Source organism: Rhinolophus sinicus, chromosome 1, assembly GCF_057876585.1.
Source record: "Rhinolophus sinicus isolate RSI-liver-muscle chromosome 1, RSI-T2T, whole genome shotgun sequence".
Lineage (NCBI taxonomy): Eukaryota > Metazoa > Chordata > Mammalia > Chiroptera > Rhinolophidae > Rhinolophus > Rhinolophus sinicus.
The window spans coordinates 135,187,192-135,203,076 of NC_142501.1; the positions used below are offsets into that span (position 1 = coordinate 135,187,192).

General features: G+C 37.1%; 1 protein-coding gene across 13 annotated transcripts in view; it reads left to right on the forward strand.

Moving 5' to 3' along the window:
* Positions 1–15,885, forward strand: part of FRYL (FRY like transcription coactivator) — a 241,156-nt gene that overhangs the window by 80,139 nt on the left and 145,132 nt on the right. The window contains exon 1 of one of the 13 annotated variants that reach the window (XM_074324662.2): positions 1,520–1,661. The exons of the other annotated variants lie outside the window; for them this stretch is intronic. Coding sequence (XP_074180763.2) covers positions 1,589–1,661 — 73 coding nt within the window. The 5' untranslated portion in view covers positions 1,520–1,588. Of the gene's footprint in view, positions 1–1,519; positions 1,662–15,885 lie in introns of those variants that run through there. 13 annotated transcript variants of the gene reach the window in all.

Below are 15,885 nucleotides of genomic sequence, written 5' to 3' on the forward strand. Positions count from 1 at the left end.
AGACAATGACTTGGAGCTGATGGGCCCTGGAGAAACATACTATTCCCCAATATTCCCCAATAGAAAAAAAAAAAAAAAAGTTAACACCTTGAGGCATTTGTGTTGCGCTAGACCAGGCGAAACCCTGCTCTTAATTTTTCCTGAGACGTCTATGAAGAAGATCTGGCCAAACAATGGTGTCGTGCTGTTGGGGTTCTCTGTCGTTAGCCTTTCCAGCCCTGGTTTGAATGTAAGGTTTTGGGTCTGTTCAGGAATGGGAATGGCCTGGACTGATTCCAGATTTCTTGAACTATTCTGAAGAAATACAAGCTTCAAGTGACACTCCCCTCAGTACTCTTCTCGGTGAATATGTCTTAATAACTATGATTATCTTTTTCCCTTAGTGTATGATACTTGTGCAAGGAAGAATGTTCTTTCAGCTTTTAATAGAGTGCTGAGCCATTCGGCTGTGAATAAACTTATTCAGTTGTGCCTTTGGTCACAGAATTTACTTATCTTTGTGGTTTTAAATGGAATAGAAATGTATGCCACACATGGAAAAACACATGCCCTATTGACCTTCAAAGTCACAGTAAACGTGAGGTCAGGGCATCTTTCTTCTGCTGTGAACATAAAATATTATTTGTCGGGTTGATTGTGAAACTTTCTTACTATGTTGAAGAGCAGTTAAGCTTTTAATAGTGTCAGTTTTAAAACAGTTTCTATAAGAGTAATGTATATTTTATTTGACCAGAAGATTTCTTGCTATTCATTGGTAATGTGTCTGTAAGATGTTCAGGGGAATTATGGGCTGTATTAAGAGTAGAGTTTTAAAATCACCTCATTATTATAATAGGAGTTCTCTCTTTTGAATGGGTCGCATGCAGCAGAGGAAACTTTGTCCTGAGCTGAGCAGTTTTAGAGGGCCGATGGAGGCTCAGCCATGGTGTTCATTACATCATCTTTTCATTCCATTAGCTGGCGTTCTCTCCCGTGGGTTAAGTGAGGTGGTGGACGCGGTATCATCATAAGCATGCTGAGAAAGTCACTGCTACTGCGTGGGTGTGTGGAGGGGTGGAGAAAATTTACTACTAAAATCACCTAGAGAAAACCACCGATTTTTTTTTTTTTGTCAGCTACTACAGGAAGAGATTTAAAGATCTCATGCTAGATCCAAATTCATTTTTTTATTTCTAAGGCCCTTAGCCAGTGAGAAAAGTTGGCATCCAAGGGCAGAGCTCTACCCTTGTCTGTTTACTAGCAGTAGTGAGCCCCCTGAAAGCAGCTGGAGACACAGCTCATCACAACTGGTAACAGGGGCATAAACAGAGATCATTGCGGCCACGTGTACGTCCCCCTAAAGAAAGGTGAGGATGTCCTTCAGGGCACTTACCATAAACTCGTAAGCCTTTCTTCAGCGTGATGGTTCATCTGCATTCAGCAGCGTTCCACTATAGTTGTGCGTCACTGCGAGACTGCATGGTAATGAAGCCAGGCACTGTGGGTCAGGACTCTGCTGCCTGTGAGAAGAGAAGGGACAGCGGCTCGGGGAGAGAGAGCAACAAATCCATCGCCGCCGCCGCCACTGCTGTTGCAGCCCGTTGACACAATGTTGAGTCTACAGGATTCTGTGTTTTTTGAAATTAGCATAAAGTCCTTGTTAAAATCCTGGAGCAGCAGCTGTAAGTATATATGCCTAAGTGGGAGGAACGCTGAGGTATGATCAGTGCCATTCCTTGCATGCTAATTCTTTAAACCAATCCACATCGGGGAGTATTTTCTCCAATGGGGATCAGTAAGATAGAAAATCTAGATGTGCACACCGTAGATAGGCAGTTGTTATTCTGGTAGTTAAATATTCTTTGGCTAGCCTTGGCTTTCTTGTTAATTTGAATCATTCTGGCAAACTTTCTCTCAGTTGGTTAAAAATAGGGGAAAAAGATGACAACTAGATTCTGATCCCTGCAGGGTTATCGGATACCAGTACTATTCCACAGTTCTCTTAGCACAAAATGTGTGAAGCAGCATCAGCTATCTTAAGGCATCAGACGACTTAATACAATGAGCATAACTTTCCTGTATTCCTATAATTGAAGTTACAATGAATAATTTTCATGTGTAGTAAATTTTCTGATAAAGAACATTCAGGATGAATGGTTCTATATTTATATTTCAAAGTTCAAGTAAGTCAATAACACTAATATGATGGAGCTATTATTTTGTCCACAACTCTCTAATATGTGGATTTGGCAGAAATATTGATTTTTGTTCAGTATTTCCAGTATTTTCCAATGGTACTCTTCTCAGAAGATCTCAAAGTACTTCTAGAAATTATTTATTACCAGTGTTTTTTTTTTGATAAAATTATCTTAATAATATGATACTAAACTAATGAATTAAGCAAGCAAAGATTCTGTTATAGTATTTGTTTTGCCCAAAGAAAACTGAAGTGTGGAAAAAATAATGTGACTTTTCCAAGGTCATACAGTGGCAAAAACTGGAATTAGAACCCAGTTGTTCTTGCTCCCAACTGTGCTGCTGGTGCCTGAGCAAAATAATGAATAAAATATGACAGACTACATTTCATTTTTTTCCAGTTAACTCTTTACTAAACTATTTATTTAGTGTAGTTTTGTTTTATAAGCAAATCATATAAAAGATCAAACATTGATACGGTGGGAAAAAAACCTCTTAAGATAAAACATTGTAAAATGTAATTTGAGGAGATTTGTATTATGCCAAATAAACTGCATTTATAATCTCTGTATTTCTTTTATTTTTGATCTGTAAGTAATTCTTCCATGTAGAGATAACTGTTGTGCCAGATGGCAGAAAATTATATTAGTAAGGAAAGTTTCTAAGTGAATATACATAGTTAAAATATTGGGAGAATTATGACAAATTTAAATACTTTACTACTTAAAAGGATAATATAGAACACATTTTTATAAAATAAACTTGAGTAGGCTTTCTAATCTGTCTTTCTTTCCCCTTCCCCCCTCCTGTTTCCTCCATCCTCACCATGTACTTTAAAAAAAAAAAAATAGTGATACAGTTTTCCAGTGAAAATCAAGCTATAATGAATGGGTTCTTACAGTGGAACTGTGCTACATTGTATCACAGCAGCTTGTCTTGTAAAAACTTAGTTTGCTGAAATACTTGTGAACTTTGTGGTTATTTTGTTTTGTCCATTTAAACATTTCTACATATCATTGCCTGAACCCTGTAACTAGCCACAGCCAAATCTCATTTAATCGCATTCCCTAAATCCAAGAGTAAACCAAAAACAGATGTGTGTAAAAGTCTGTTGTTACCGGTAGCTGTTAGTGATATAATGATTCAGTCTGTGGGCATTTCATTGCCCTTGGGCATTCGTAGTACAAATCTCTTTGAAGGCATTTCTTACAGTTGTAAAGCAATTGGTTGATATAGAAAGAAATGACAAGTCTCATTGTTCAGTAAGGCCCTGATAACCACGTCTACCCCAGCCCTGGAACACGGGAGGATGTTTTTATTTCATCAACGTCTGTGGATGTCTTTTTTCTCTTCACTTAGCCCTATTCTATTTGAGAGAGAGAGAGAGAGAGAGAGAGAGAGAGAGAGAGAGAGAGAGAGAGAGAGAGAGAGAGGATTAAAATATGTTAAAGACCCTAGAAAAGAACAGTAGTTAACTGTCTCTTCCTACTGATGTTTTCATAATACTAACACTTGAATTAGCCAACGTTTATTGAGTATATCCTGTGCTGTAAAAAATAGATTTGATCTTTGCTCATAAGGAACTTCTAGTTTAGTCAGAGTAAATATACATGAAAAGTTAACGGAAGGAAGTTAAATGAGAGATGGTGCATATGTATTATGACTTACCAAATGACTGATACACACAAAAAAGAACAGGGAGTACAGAGGTGGAAGGGATCATAATGAACCAGAGGCGGGCAGAGAAGACTTAAAGGGAAAGGAATTTAATTGCATTTGGTTTTGAATGACAGGATGTTCCCTGGTGGTAGGCAGCCCTGCCATCCACAGTCTCCCTGAGCCAGAAACCAGGGGTAGGTCGAACAATCCTCTCTCACCAGTATACCCTACGCCCTACCACTTCCGGTCATTTACCAAGATTCATCATTGTTCCTTCTAAAATATCCTTTCTCCTGCCTTCTGTTGCCACAGCCACTTGCCTTAGGTCAGGCTTCTCTCTGCCTATCACCTGGATTATTGCCATCGCTTCCTTTTTCTCCTCTTTGCATATTCATCATTGCTGCCAAGAGTTCTTTCTAAATGACCTCTCTTAGAGTGTCTCCCCTTCTTACTTCATAGTGTTTCCCTTATGGGATGAAGCCTTTCATCTATTTAGGCCCTGCTCGTTCGGGCCCTTTCCTGTCTCTCACCAGTTACCCAGTTTCTAGAGCCTGCTGTGCCTTTGTATTTGCTGCTACCTTTGCCTAAAATGCACCCCCACCCCCACTCCCCACCTCACTGTCTGCTTCACTGTGAATTCCAGTTCACCTTTGAAGATCCATCCTTTTCTTGAGTCAGCCAGATACTTAATTCTTCATCTGTTGTGTTCTTCAAATGTTCATTTAAAATCCTTGTACCATCGTGTTTTCCTCTGCTACTTGAGTGTAAGCTTCTGGAGGGCATAGACTGATGGTGTTTGTGTTCCTCTTTGTATACTTACTGCTTAGTTAAGTTCTGGTAAATGTGCAGGCAACTAAGATAAAGCTTAGAGATGTCATCTTCTTTGGAATGGATTAATAATAGGAAAGAAGGTAGGAGGATAAACATATGACCCCTCCTTATACTATGTGATTATTTTAATAGTAGTGATGGCTTTCAGGGGAACTGTACCTGAAGCAAGAATACATAAAATAATTACCTTAGTGATTTAAAAAACGATTCACATTTCACTAAATTCTGTTTTGTGAACTTCTTGGGAAGAACCGAGAAAAACCCGATTTATTAATAGCTTTCATTAAAAAAAAAAGTGAGAAACAAATTTTCCATTAAATAAATTATTTATTTCAAATGTTACTCCTGTGCTCCCAAAGGCAAAAAAATCTGAGTTTTGTCATTGAACATAACTTACTAGCAATGTACAGTTCTTTATCATTAAATATAATAATGTTTGATGTTTGTAAGATTTATTTGCCATGATTGGTGTTAATGTTAAATGCTACATTTTATATTAATCACTAGAGGCCCTTTGGGGTCAAGGCCTGCTTAGCTGGCAGAATGTTGTTGCAGTGTTGCTCAAGTTTTATTATAGTTGAGGCTATTTCTTTCAGTAACAACAATGAAGTGACACTCATATGGCCTAAATTCAGGATTTTGCCTTTGTGCCAACACTTTTAAGCATTACTTCTTTTAAAAACTGAATCAGGAACATTCTGTTAAAACCAGCTGTGTAGTGACGATGTTATCATCAAAGAGATTGGCTTAGTTCCCTAAAATTGGTAAGACAAGGCAAGATTCAATACTGAGAACTACCCAGTTATGTATCTGCAATGTTAATTAAGGTCACAGATGCATTTATTATCAATATAATACCTCTTCTAAACATACTAATTGTTAGAATTTGCATCTATCATTTTATAATAGCCAGTTGTTTCAAAGAATTCAGTGTTTAATACAGACATAGAAGAGATAAGTTGACATATTTTAACCACAATTTTGTAAACTCAAATGTAAGATACAGTACGATAAGAGACTAAATTTGCATACATCACTTGAATTTTTAAACAATGAGAAAAGTTCATAAACAGAACTTTGTTTTTTAATTGGGGAATATTGGGGAACAGTGTGTTTCTCCAGGGCCCATCAGCTCCAAGTTGTTGTCCTAGAGTCTAAGTTGTGGAGGGCGCAGCTCAGCTCCAAGTCCAATGGCTGTTTTCAGTCTTAGTTACAGGGGGTGCAGCCCACCATCCCATGTGGGAATTGAATGGGCAACCTTGTTAAGAGCTCGCTCTAACCAGCTAAGCCATCAGGTCGCCCCTCTGGCAGCTCAGGGGCAGCTCATTGTTTTCAATCTAGTTGTGGAGGGTGCAGCTCACTGGCTCATGTGGGAATCGAACTGGCAAACCTGTTGTTCAGAGCTCAGCTCTAACCAACTGAGCCATCCGGCCACCTCCATAAACAGAATTTTTAATGCTCAGAGATGTTTTTCCTGGATTGCAAAAATAGTAAAAAGCCAGTTCCAAGAAGCACAATTATGCATTTATTTAAATTTCAGTTAAAATCTGTGTCATTTGATTAATAATACTTATACCATTTATTGAAGTACTTATGAGTCTGGTATTGTGGTAAGTCTGTATTATACATGTGTATACATAAATGTGCGTACAATCACATAGGCACATACTTGTACATTTATTTAATCTCATGTAATCATTATGAAAATCTGAGGAAAACTATTACTATTGCTGTTTTTTTTAAAAAAATAATAGCTTTATTGTGATGTAATTCTCACATCATAGAATTCATCCTTTTCAAGTATACAGTTCAGTAGTTTTTAGTGTATTCACAGAGTTGTACGACCATCACCACTTTGTAACTGTAGAACATTTTCATCACCCCATAAAGAAACCTCATGCCCATTAATCTATTTTCTATCTCTGTGGATTTGCTTATTCTGGACATTTCATTCAAATGGAATCATACTATAAGTGTTCTTTTGTGACTCTCTTCTGTCACCGTGTTTCCAAGATTTGTCCATTTGGAGCATGTATCTGTACTTCATACCTTTATGGATGAATAATCTTCCATTGTATGGGTATACCATATTTTGTTAATCCATTCATTAGATGATAAATTGCTATTTTTATAGAAGAGAAAGTTGGGGCTCAGATAAATTAAAGTGCACTAAGAAGACACACACCCAAATTCTTTAGCTAACTTCCATTAATCCTTCATATGAGGTGTGATCAAAAAATACAGTGAATGTTTAAATTAAAAAAACTATTACAGTAAAAGACACATTGCCATTAATCCCCCTCAAAATACTCCCCCTCCCGGGGGCCAGCCCGGTGGTTCAGGAGGTTGGAACTCCATGTTCCTAACTGAAGGCTGCAGGTTCGATTCCCACATGGACCAGTGGGCTCTCAACCACAAGGTTGCTGGTTCAACTCCTCGAGTCCCTCAAGGGATGGTGGGCTCTGCCCCCTGCAACTAAGATTGAACACGGCACCTTGAGCTGAGCTGCCACTGAGCTCCCAGATGGCTCAGTTGGTTGGAGTGCGTTCTCTCAACCACAAGGTTGTCGGTTCGACTCCCGCAAGGGATGGTGGGCTGCGCCCTCTGCAACTAGCAACAGCAACTAGCAATGGCAACTGGACCTGGAGCTGAGCTGCGCCCTCCACAAGTAAGATTGAAAGGACAACAACTTGACTTGGAAAAAAGTCCTGGAAGTACACACTGTTCCCCAATAAAGTCCTGTTCCCCTTCGCCAATAAAACCTTTAAAAAAAAAAAAAAACTCCCCCTCCCTTCAAACACACATCCCATTGTTCTTGCCACTTTCTGAAGTAGTTCTGGAAGTCCTCTTTCGGGAATGTCTTGACTTCATCCTCTACCAAATGCTCAATGTCAACATTGCCGCTTTGGTGTGTCCTCTTCCACCTTATGGATCTGGCACGTTCTGGCTCTTGCCCAAAGTCAAAATGACTATGAAAGGTAAATGTTTCGAACTGATTCAGGACATGAAGGCAGCCACGACAGCGCAACTAAAGACACTCATGAAAGAGGACTTCCAGAGCTGCTTCAGAAAGCAGCAAGAGTGATGGCATAAGTGTGGTTGATGGGAGGGGGATTAATGGCAATGTGTCTTTTACTGAAATAATTTTTTTTAAATGTAAACATTCACCATATTTTTCAGTTACACCTCATTTCAATTTAAAGGCATCTCAGATCTAGTGATAGTTCAGCAAAATGTGAAGAAAGAAATAGTTAAGAGTTTGGGGGAAAGGTAAGTGGATAGGCAGAAGGAATATTATGTGCTGGAGGCTGGAGGAAATAGGGCCAGTTTGGGTGGAGCAGAAAGATATGGGGATGAACTAGGAAGATGCCAAATGGAATCTTGAAGACCTTGTTATGGATTTTGGTCTTAAACCTCAGACAAATGGGGAACCATTGATGGACTTTGTGACAGTGATTGGGGTGATTTCATCACACTTTCATTTTTCATAGGATGAGAGGCAGAGAGGGGAGAAGAGAGAAAGGTACAGCCTGTGCAGGGAGATGAATTAGGGATGCTATTTCAGTAGACCAGATGTGAGATGAAGGCTGAACAAATGAAGAAATGTTATTTCTTTACTTAGCAAACATATAACGCCTACCAGATGGACAGGTACTCTTTTAAGTGCTTTACAAATATTAACTCATTTAATTATGGATGAGGGAAATATTTAAGAGATAGGAATCATCGGGTTTGTGTTAGATATAAATGGTGAAGGAGATTTTTATAAAATGAATTTGGTAGGGTAATTCATGTTCTTTTTTGGGGGGAGGTAATTCATGTTCTTATTGATATTAATTTCAGAGATGGCACCATTGAGAAGTAGTGTTGGTCATGGTGGAAAAGAATCACTTATTGATATTGCCAAAATATCCCATCTCTCATCCCTCAGAGAAATCTCTGCTTTAGGATAGGATGCCTGGACAATCAAGCCAATTCTCTTTACTGTTAAGTGAACAGTATGAACTCAGTGATGGTCCGTAGCTCCAGATATCATTGAATTTAGGAATCATGGGCCTGCTTTATCCATTTTTTGAAAAATATTCTAACTTCTAAGCTAGTTTTACCTCATTTGACAAAGGACAAGCTCTTTATCTTCAAGACTAAATAAACATTTTATGTTGTTAGAAGTATAGCTGATTATCTTAACTCATTAAGTATTTGGTTTCATGATTTCTTTAAAATTTTTTCATTGGTAAATATTAGAATAAAGACAGATTTATAATGAGATAGAAAATTTTCAATCAGGAAAATCTGACATGGATGGTTACAATATTCATAGGTGTCTGAGAGTATTCGATAAGGTCAGTGTAATATCTAGGGTAAGTTTCAGACCCACTGTTCCACAGACCTTGATGTCATAGCCTTTCCCCTTTGTACCTTCTATTGTAGTCCTGTGTCAGACTCAGTCTTGTATCAGGCTCTAGGTCCAATCCTATGCGACGATGGGGAGTTTGGGAGAGCCTCGCTCACTAATCCAGATGACTCAGCATCAGCCTAACCTCATTGCAAGTTTTGGCCTCATTTTGTTCTTTATTACTAGTGTGTGGGCTCCTACCCATTCTTGTATCAAAGCCTCCACCTCTAATAATTGGTATTTCTTCCTTCCTGTCTTGCCTTGTCAGACTCAAACTATTTGGTACTCCTTTTTCTCCAAATGTGGGACCCTGCTTTGTCCTTCAAGAGAATGAGTTCTCATCCAAAATTAAAAACACAAAACTTGAGAATCAAATACTGGTGACATACCTTTTTAATGATCAAACACACCTTCCTACGTGGGTTTAATCCATGTGGGATTAAACATGTCCACATATTTCCTACTTTTAGACTTTGCATTATACATTTGTTTGCTAGCATATCTGTTGACCTCCCTGGTGCTTTTTACCTGTTAATATTCTTTAGATGCCTAATCTGCCACCATTAGTAGATTTCTCATTACCTCCAGTGTTGCTGATGTTCAGCCATTATGCATCCGTATGGCTATACTGGTACTTACAACCAGAAGCTCTTCTGATTGCCCTTCTGTACTGATTACTAAATTTTTAAAATATGACACATGACAGGTATCTGGTCTATTATAATGTTTAGGCCCCTGATCATTGGGTTCTGGAGTGTTCCACTCCTGGCCAAATTCTTAGACTTCTTTTCTGGAAGTAGCCACATTTGTAATCTCATGATCATGTTGATAAGATAATAGCTTGCTAGCCTTTTGCAGGATGGAATGGGCAGTGTACTCTTGATTATTCTTCCCCCTAATCTGTTAATGCATGATATCACAGACCACTGCTAGTTCAGTGGAATTTCTGACAATTTTATTTCCGGTCTACTAGTTGGTTTTCATTAATCATGCTATTTCCAAGTAAAAAAAATTTGCTAAAATAAGTACAGTTTTAAGGGTTTTTACAAAAATAGAATTAAAGAGAAATCCATTTGAATGTGGAAGGCTGTAGAAGCCAAATTCCAAACTGTCAGACCTGTTTCTACTACATTTATGTTGTAAATGTCATAATGGTAGTTCTTAGTAGAAAAATCACATGAATTGTTTTAGGAGCTGTATTTTCAGTAGTATTTCAATAGTATCCATGTGATACAAAAAATGGTTAGCAAAGGTGTTTGTAAAAATTGAAGAATGAATGTAGCATAATAACAAATACAGGTTTACATTAGATGCATTAAATGGATCTTCTTTTGTATAAAATAAGCTTCACTAATGTTTATAGCTGCTTCATTCATAATTGCTAAAATTTGGAAGGAACCAAGATGTCCTTCCTTCAATAGATGAATGGATAAATAAACTGGCACATCCAGACAATAAAATATTATTCAGCAGTAAAATGAAATGAGCTATCAAGCCATGAAAAGACTTGTGGAAAACTTAAATGCATATGACTGAGTGAAGGAGATCAGTCTGAAAAGGCTGCATCACTGTACGATTCCAATTGTATGACATTCTGGAAAAGGCAAAACCTATATGGAGATGGCAAAAAGATGAGTGCTTGTCAGAAGTTGGGGAGAGGGAAGGATGAATAGGTGGAGCACAGAATGTTTAGGGCAGTGAAACTACTCCGGATGATACTCTAATGGTGGATACATTTGTTCAAATCCATAGAATATAGAACACAAAGAGTGAATCCTAATGTACACTCTGCACTTTGGGTGACAATGATGTGTCGCTGTAGGTCCATCAGTTGTAAGAAATACACTAGGGGATGTTAAGCTGTGCACGTGTAGGGGCAGAAGGTATATGGACTATCTCGGTACCTCCCGCTCAGTTTTGCTATGAACCTAAAACTGCTCTTAAAAAAAAAAGTCTTTAGAAAACAAAGAAGAAGACAAAAACTTTCACATAAAATTTTGGAGCAATATATGAATGAATCATTCTTATTATAGGGAGACTATGGAAGAAAAGAAAATGTAATGCCAAATAAACAGTCTTAGTAATATTCTTGAAGGTTAGGTAACGTATTTTCAGTTCCGGGTTGGGAATCCCCATGTGGAGAGGGTGGACTTCAGGTATCCTCGGATTTTCTGCTGCATGGGGCTCGGTGCCCCTAACCCCTGAATTGTTCAGGGGTCAACTGTCGTGCATTTTTATGCAGTGTGTGGGGGCACTGTATTGACAAGGTTTGATGTGTAGGGCCTAGTATGGTTCAAATAGAAAGTCTTCACTTTGCCTGCTATGCGAAGCTGTTATTTCACTGACTAAGAAGCAGGGATAACGGTGAAGGAAGATTTTTCAGAAGTCTACAGAGACTGTTATTAGAATCTGAACTTAAAATTTAGCTATGCCGAAAAAAGAGGGGAGGTTACTTTCAGTAGTGGTGAGATGTGATGACTAGATTAGATCTAGAATGTAAGGCCCAGGGAGGAGCCAGTGATGGTTCTAAAGTTTACATCATTGAAATCTCATGGATGATGAAAGGCCGAGGATTGACAGGGCACCGTAATAGGTTGTTTGGGGGTACGAACAGAGAGTAAAGGGAAGTGGCTGAAAAACTCTGAGAGAAAAATCAGTTCAACAAGATTTCAAGTGTGAACTGGGAGAACCATGTGTGACTTTTTAAAAATTATGCTTTTGAATTGTTTTATTGATCCTTCACTTGGCTTCCTAGAGCTTTGTCCCTGACGTGCATTTATTTAACACTGTCTGAACTGCTTGATGGATGCTATTTGTGGTATTATGTACATAGGTTTTCTTATTTATAGTGTCTTTGAAACTTTTTAATAATCAAAATTAGGTTGAAATAAAATCATTGTATAGAACCAGCTATCCCATTGTAGGAGAGTAAGTGTGAGGCAATGGTTTTCAACCTTGGATGCACGTTAGAGTCACGTCGTGGAAATTTCTAACACATACAGATGCCTACGCCTCACTCCATAGATTTTGATTCTGATTTAAGGAATTGCCAGAGAAGCCAGCAAAGACCAGGATTGGGTCAGAAATCTTGACTTTGCCTTAATGCTGAGATGGATAATATTTTCCAGCAGATAGAATCATAATAAACAGCCTGACAGAGACAAGTTTTTATGTTTGCCAATTTGTTAATTTGCGATGAGAAATACGCCAAGTGGATGTTAATGCTAGAGCTGGCAGACCATCCTTTGCTCTCCTTGTGGGGTAGATCATCCAAAACTAAGTTATAATCAGGAAGTTGCTTGGAGAGCCTGAAGGTCAAGGAAGTTAATATCTGTGATGTTCTGCGCTGGGGGCCAGAATACTCATCCTTTTGTCCAGCCTACTGGCCTGTACTTAGGTAGACCTTACATGTCTATCAGCAATGTGTTAAGGGTTCAGTTTCCCTATACGTTGCCAACACTAGACCTAATTATTCTTTTTAATATTCACCAGTCTGATGTGTACAGAGTGAGAGCTCATTGCCACTTTAATTTGCATTTTCTGGGTACTACAAAGTTTGAATGTTTTTTTTATATATTGTCTTTTTCAGGTTTGTTCTTATATGAATTACCCAAGTATATCTTTTGCCAAATTTTCTCTATTGTGTTGTCTTTTTCTTGTTAATTTGTAAGAGCTCTTTGAATATTTTGTATTTTCTGTCATCTTCACTATATTTTTGTCCAATTTTGTCCTTTCTTGATTGATACCATTTACCTTATAACTATTTAAAATTTTTATTTGATTGAATGCATTCATCTTTTCTTATAATTTTGAGTTTTCTATCTTGACGAAAGGTTTCTTATTTGTATTGTTGACTCCTAATTTTTTCTAAGACTTTTAAAAACTAATTTTCAATTTCATATCCATCTGGACTTTGGTTTTTGAATATGGTATGTATTTTTTAGATGAATAACCATATATTTTAACATTATTACTAAATTAATAATCCCCTTCCCTCCGATTTTGTCCATTTGAATTTTTATTCTGGGATTTTTTTGGGTGTTCTCTAATCTTTTACATTAATCTGATTAATCTACGTTTATGTTTACTGAGTTGATTACTGTCATATATGTTCTGATATAATCATTTTATATTTTGGTATAATGTTTTGATTGTAGTTATATTTTCATCTGATTTAGAAAATATTGTTTGTATTTTTTTAAATAAAATTTTTAGCTTTTCTTGGGTATTTATTCCTCCATGTATACGCTAAGATTATCTAATACAACCGAAACAGAATAGTATTGAAATCTTAATTGGGTTGGTAATAATTAATATATTAATTTTGTGAGACTTGACACTTATAAGTGCTCCCATCTACAAATGTCTTTCTGTTTGTTCAGATCTTCTTTTGTGTCCTTCAAGAAGTTCTTATAGTTCCCTCCAAGTAGGTCCTATTTCTTATTACATTTATCCCCACCTATTTTATATTTGTGAATCGATTGTTACTCATTTTCATTTCTAGGTGGCTATTGCTAGTTCATACAGAAAGTTTTGTATCTTCTTTTTCAATATTTATAACAATTATTGATTTTCTTATATTATTGTATTTATATTATTCCATAACTTCCGGAATGGTGCTGAATAATAAGACAATCAGCATCTTCGTTTAGTTTCTGTTTTTAGTCAAAATAGGTTTGGTGTTTTGAAACCTATAATGATATTTGCATGCTGGTGTTTGGTAAATATTTTATTTTTTTTCATTGTCTCTGGCTGCTGGATACCTGTAGTGTGCAGTTATATTTCTTGGTCTGCTAATTAAGTGCGGACCATGCAGCTACAGAATTGTAAAGAGTACATAATTCTAAACATGATGGAAGGAAAGCAGTCTCAGTTTCTGTGTGCCTCTGTTAGTTAGTTCCCAGTTAAGATAGTAAGAGGAATCCCCTTTGCTCCTCATCCTTTCCCATCATCTGGGCCTCAGAGGCATAGAGGATTCAGCCCACTTCCTTACAGGTTCTGCTCAGCTTCTTCGAAGTCGAAGAAGTGGGCTGCAGGTGGATATGCAGTTGTTTGCCTTCTCCAGGCACGGCGTCTAGGTGTGTTTGAGGAGGAGGTCCTGCAGGATTCTGGTGTTCAGATTTTCACTTCAGGCCTTTCCGGCGCTGATCCCCAGGCTCATGTCTGGCTAGAGAAGAAAAGTTTGCCACTATAGCTTTTTTAATGTTGGTGAATACTTTTATGGGAGGAAGAGAGGAGAACAAAAATGAAAACAACTTTCTTGTTACTTCTGTTACATACCCATGGTTGAGATATAATTCAACTAATTCATGTGCTAGAGGGAAAGTAAAAAACTTAGGGGGGGTTAAATAATTTGACCAAGATTATAAAGATACTAAGTAGCCAAGTCAGCTCTTAGGGTCTTGGGTCCTCTACTCCTGGGTCCATGCACATTTTAAAAATGCCATGTTATTTCTAGATTTTCAGAATAGTTTCTGAGCTGAGCTTCTGAAGAGTCAAAAGTATCCAAGAAAACAACCTCAGGGAGACTCTAGCTGAGTGCGTGTAATGGATTATTTAGATGGTAGGTCATTTTTCTTGAGCTTTGTAATAAGTGATATTTCTGCAGTAGACTTCAAGTAAAAAAATTGGAAATGTGCCCAAGATGTCATAGGACTTCTATGTTTAGAAGCTGTTTTCAATGGGAATAGTTTAGACTAGGATAAATAAACATTTAGGAACAGCTGTCCAAAGAGCCAGCAAAAGTCTTAATTTTTTTATCCATTGAAATGCAACCAGAAGCAAAAAAGTTGGACTGATTAGTGAGGAAAATTATTTCATTCATACAGAATAGAAACAAAGTATTTACAAATAGAATTGTTAAGAATTAGATAGATTCCCCAGTGAAGGAAAATATGCATATTTTTCTTTGGGTACAGGAAGGAGGAGAAATTAATGAGGGCATGCCAGGTTCTAGATAAGAAGTCTTAAGATGTCCATTTCCTTCCTTCTAATTAATTTGTGAATAAATATATATATATATAAACTTGAAAGTATAAATAAAACACAGTAGCTGAGAATTTATTGAAGATGATGAGTGTAAACAGTAGTGTTTGTACCAACAGATTAACAATAATTAAAAGTATGGTACTGATACAAAAACAGATTATTAATGAGCAGAATTGAAAGCACATTTGAGTATGGATTTAGTTTATGATAGTGAATAAAATTAGTGATAGAATTTCATTAAAGGAACCCAGAAGAATTGATTAAATATTGGGGAAAAATAAAATGTTTTTGTTGTACATCACCCCAAATAAATTCCAGTTGGATGACAGATTTAAATGGGGGAAAAAACTAATTAAAAAGAGTTAAATTATACGTAAATACATATCTAATCAAAGTGGGAAAGCCTTTTCTTTTTTAGCCATTTTATGTAAATGAATTTGAAGATGAAACCAAAATATTTGATTTGGCAAATAGTTATTCTAAGCAAACAGTATGTTAATAATTAAACCTTTAAAGGAGGAAAAAGAATATATCAAAATCTGGTGATTCTGGAGAAAATAAAGCCACTGATCTGAAAGTTCTTAGAAACTCAGGACCTAAAGTGACAAGTGACTTTAATTAGGAGTCGATTTCCTCATCATACATGGATTGTAACTTTAAGTGGTGGTACAGATCTGGTCTCACCACGAATTTTAGCAGCTGGTTGTTAAACCATTGGTGGCTTGAAGTCAGCCATGATGGCAGTAGATACACGATGGAAATTGGCAAATGCTATAAATCAGGATACTTTTTTGAGCCATTTACCAGCATATCACTTGAAATAACAATAAGTTTGT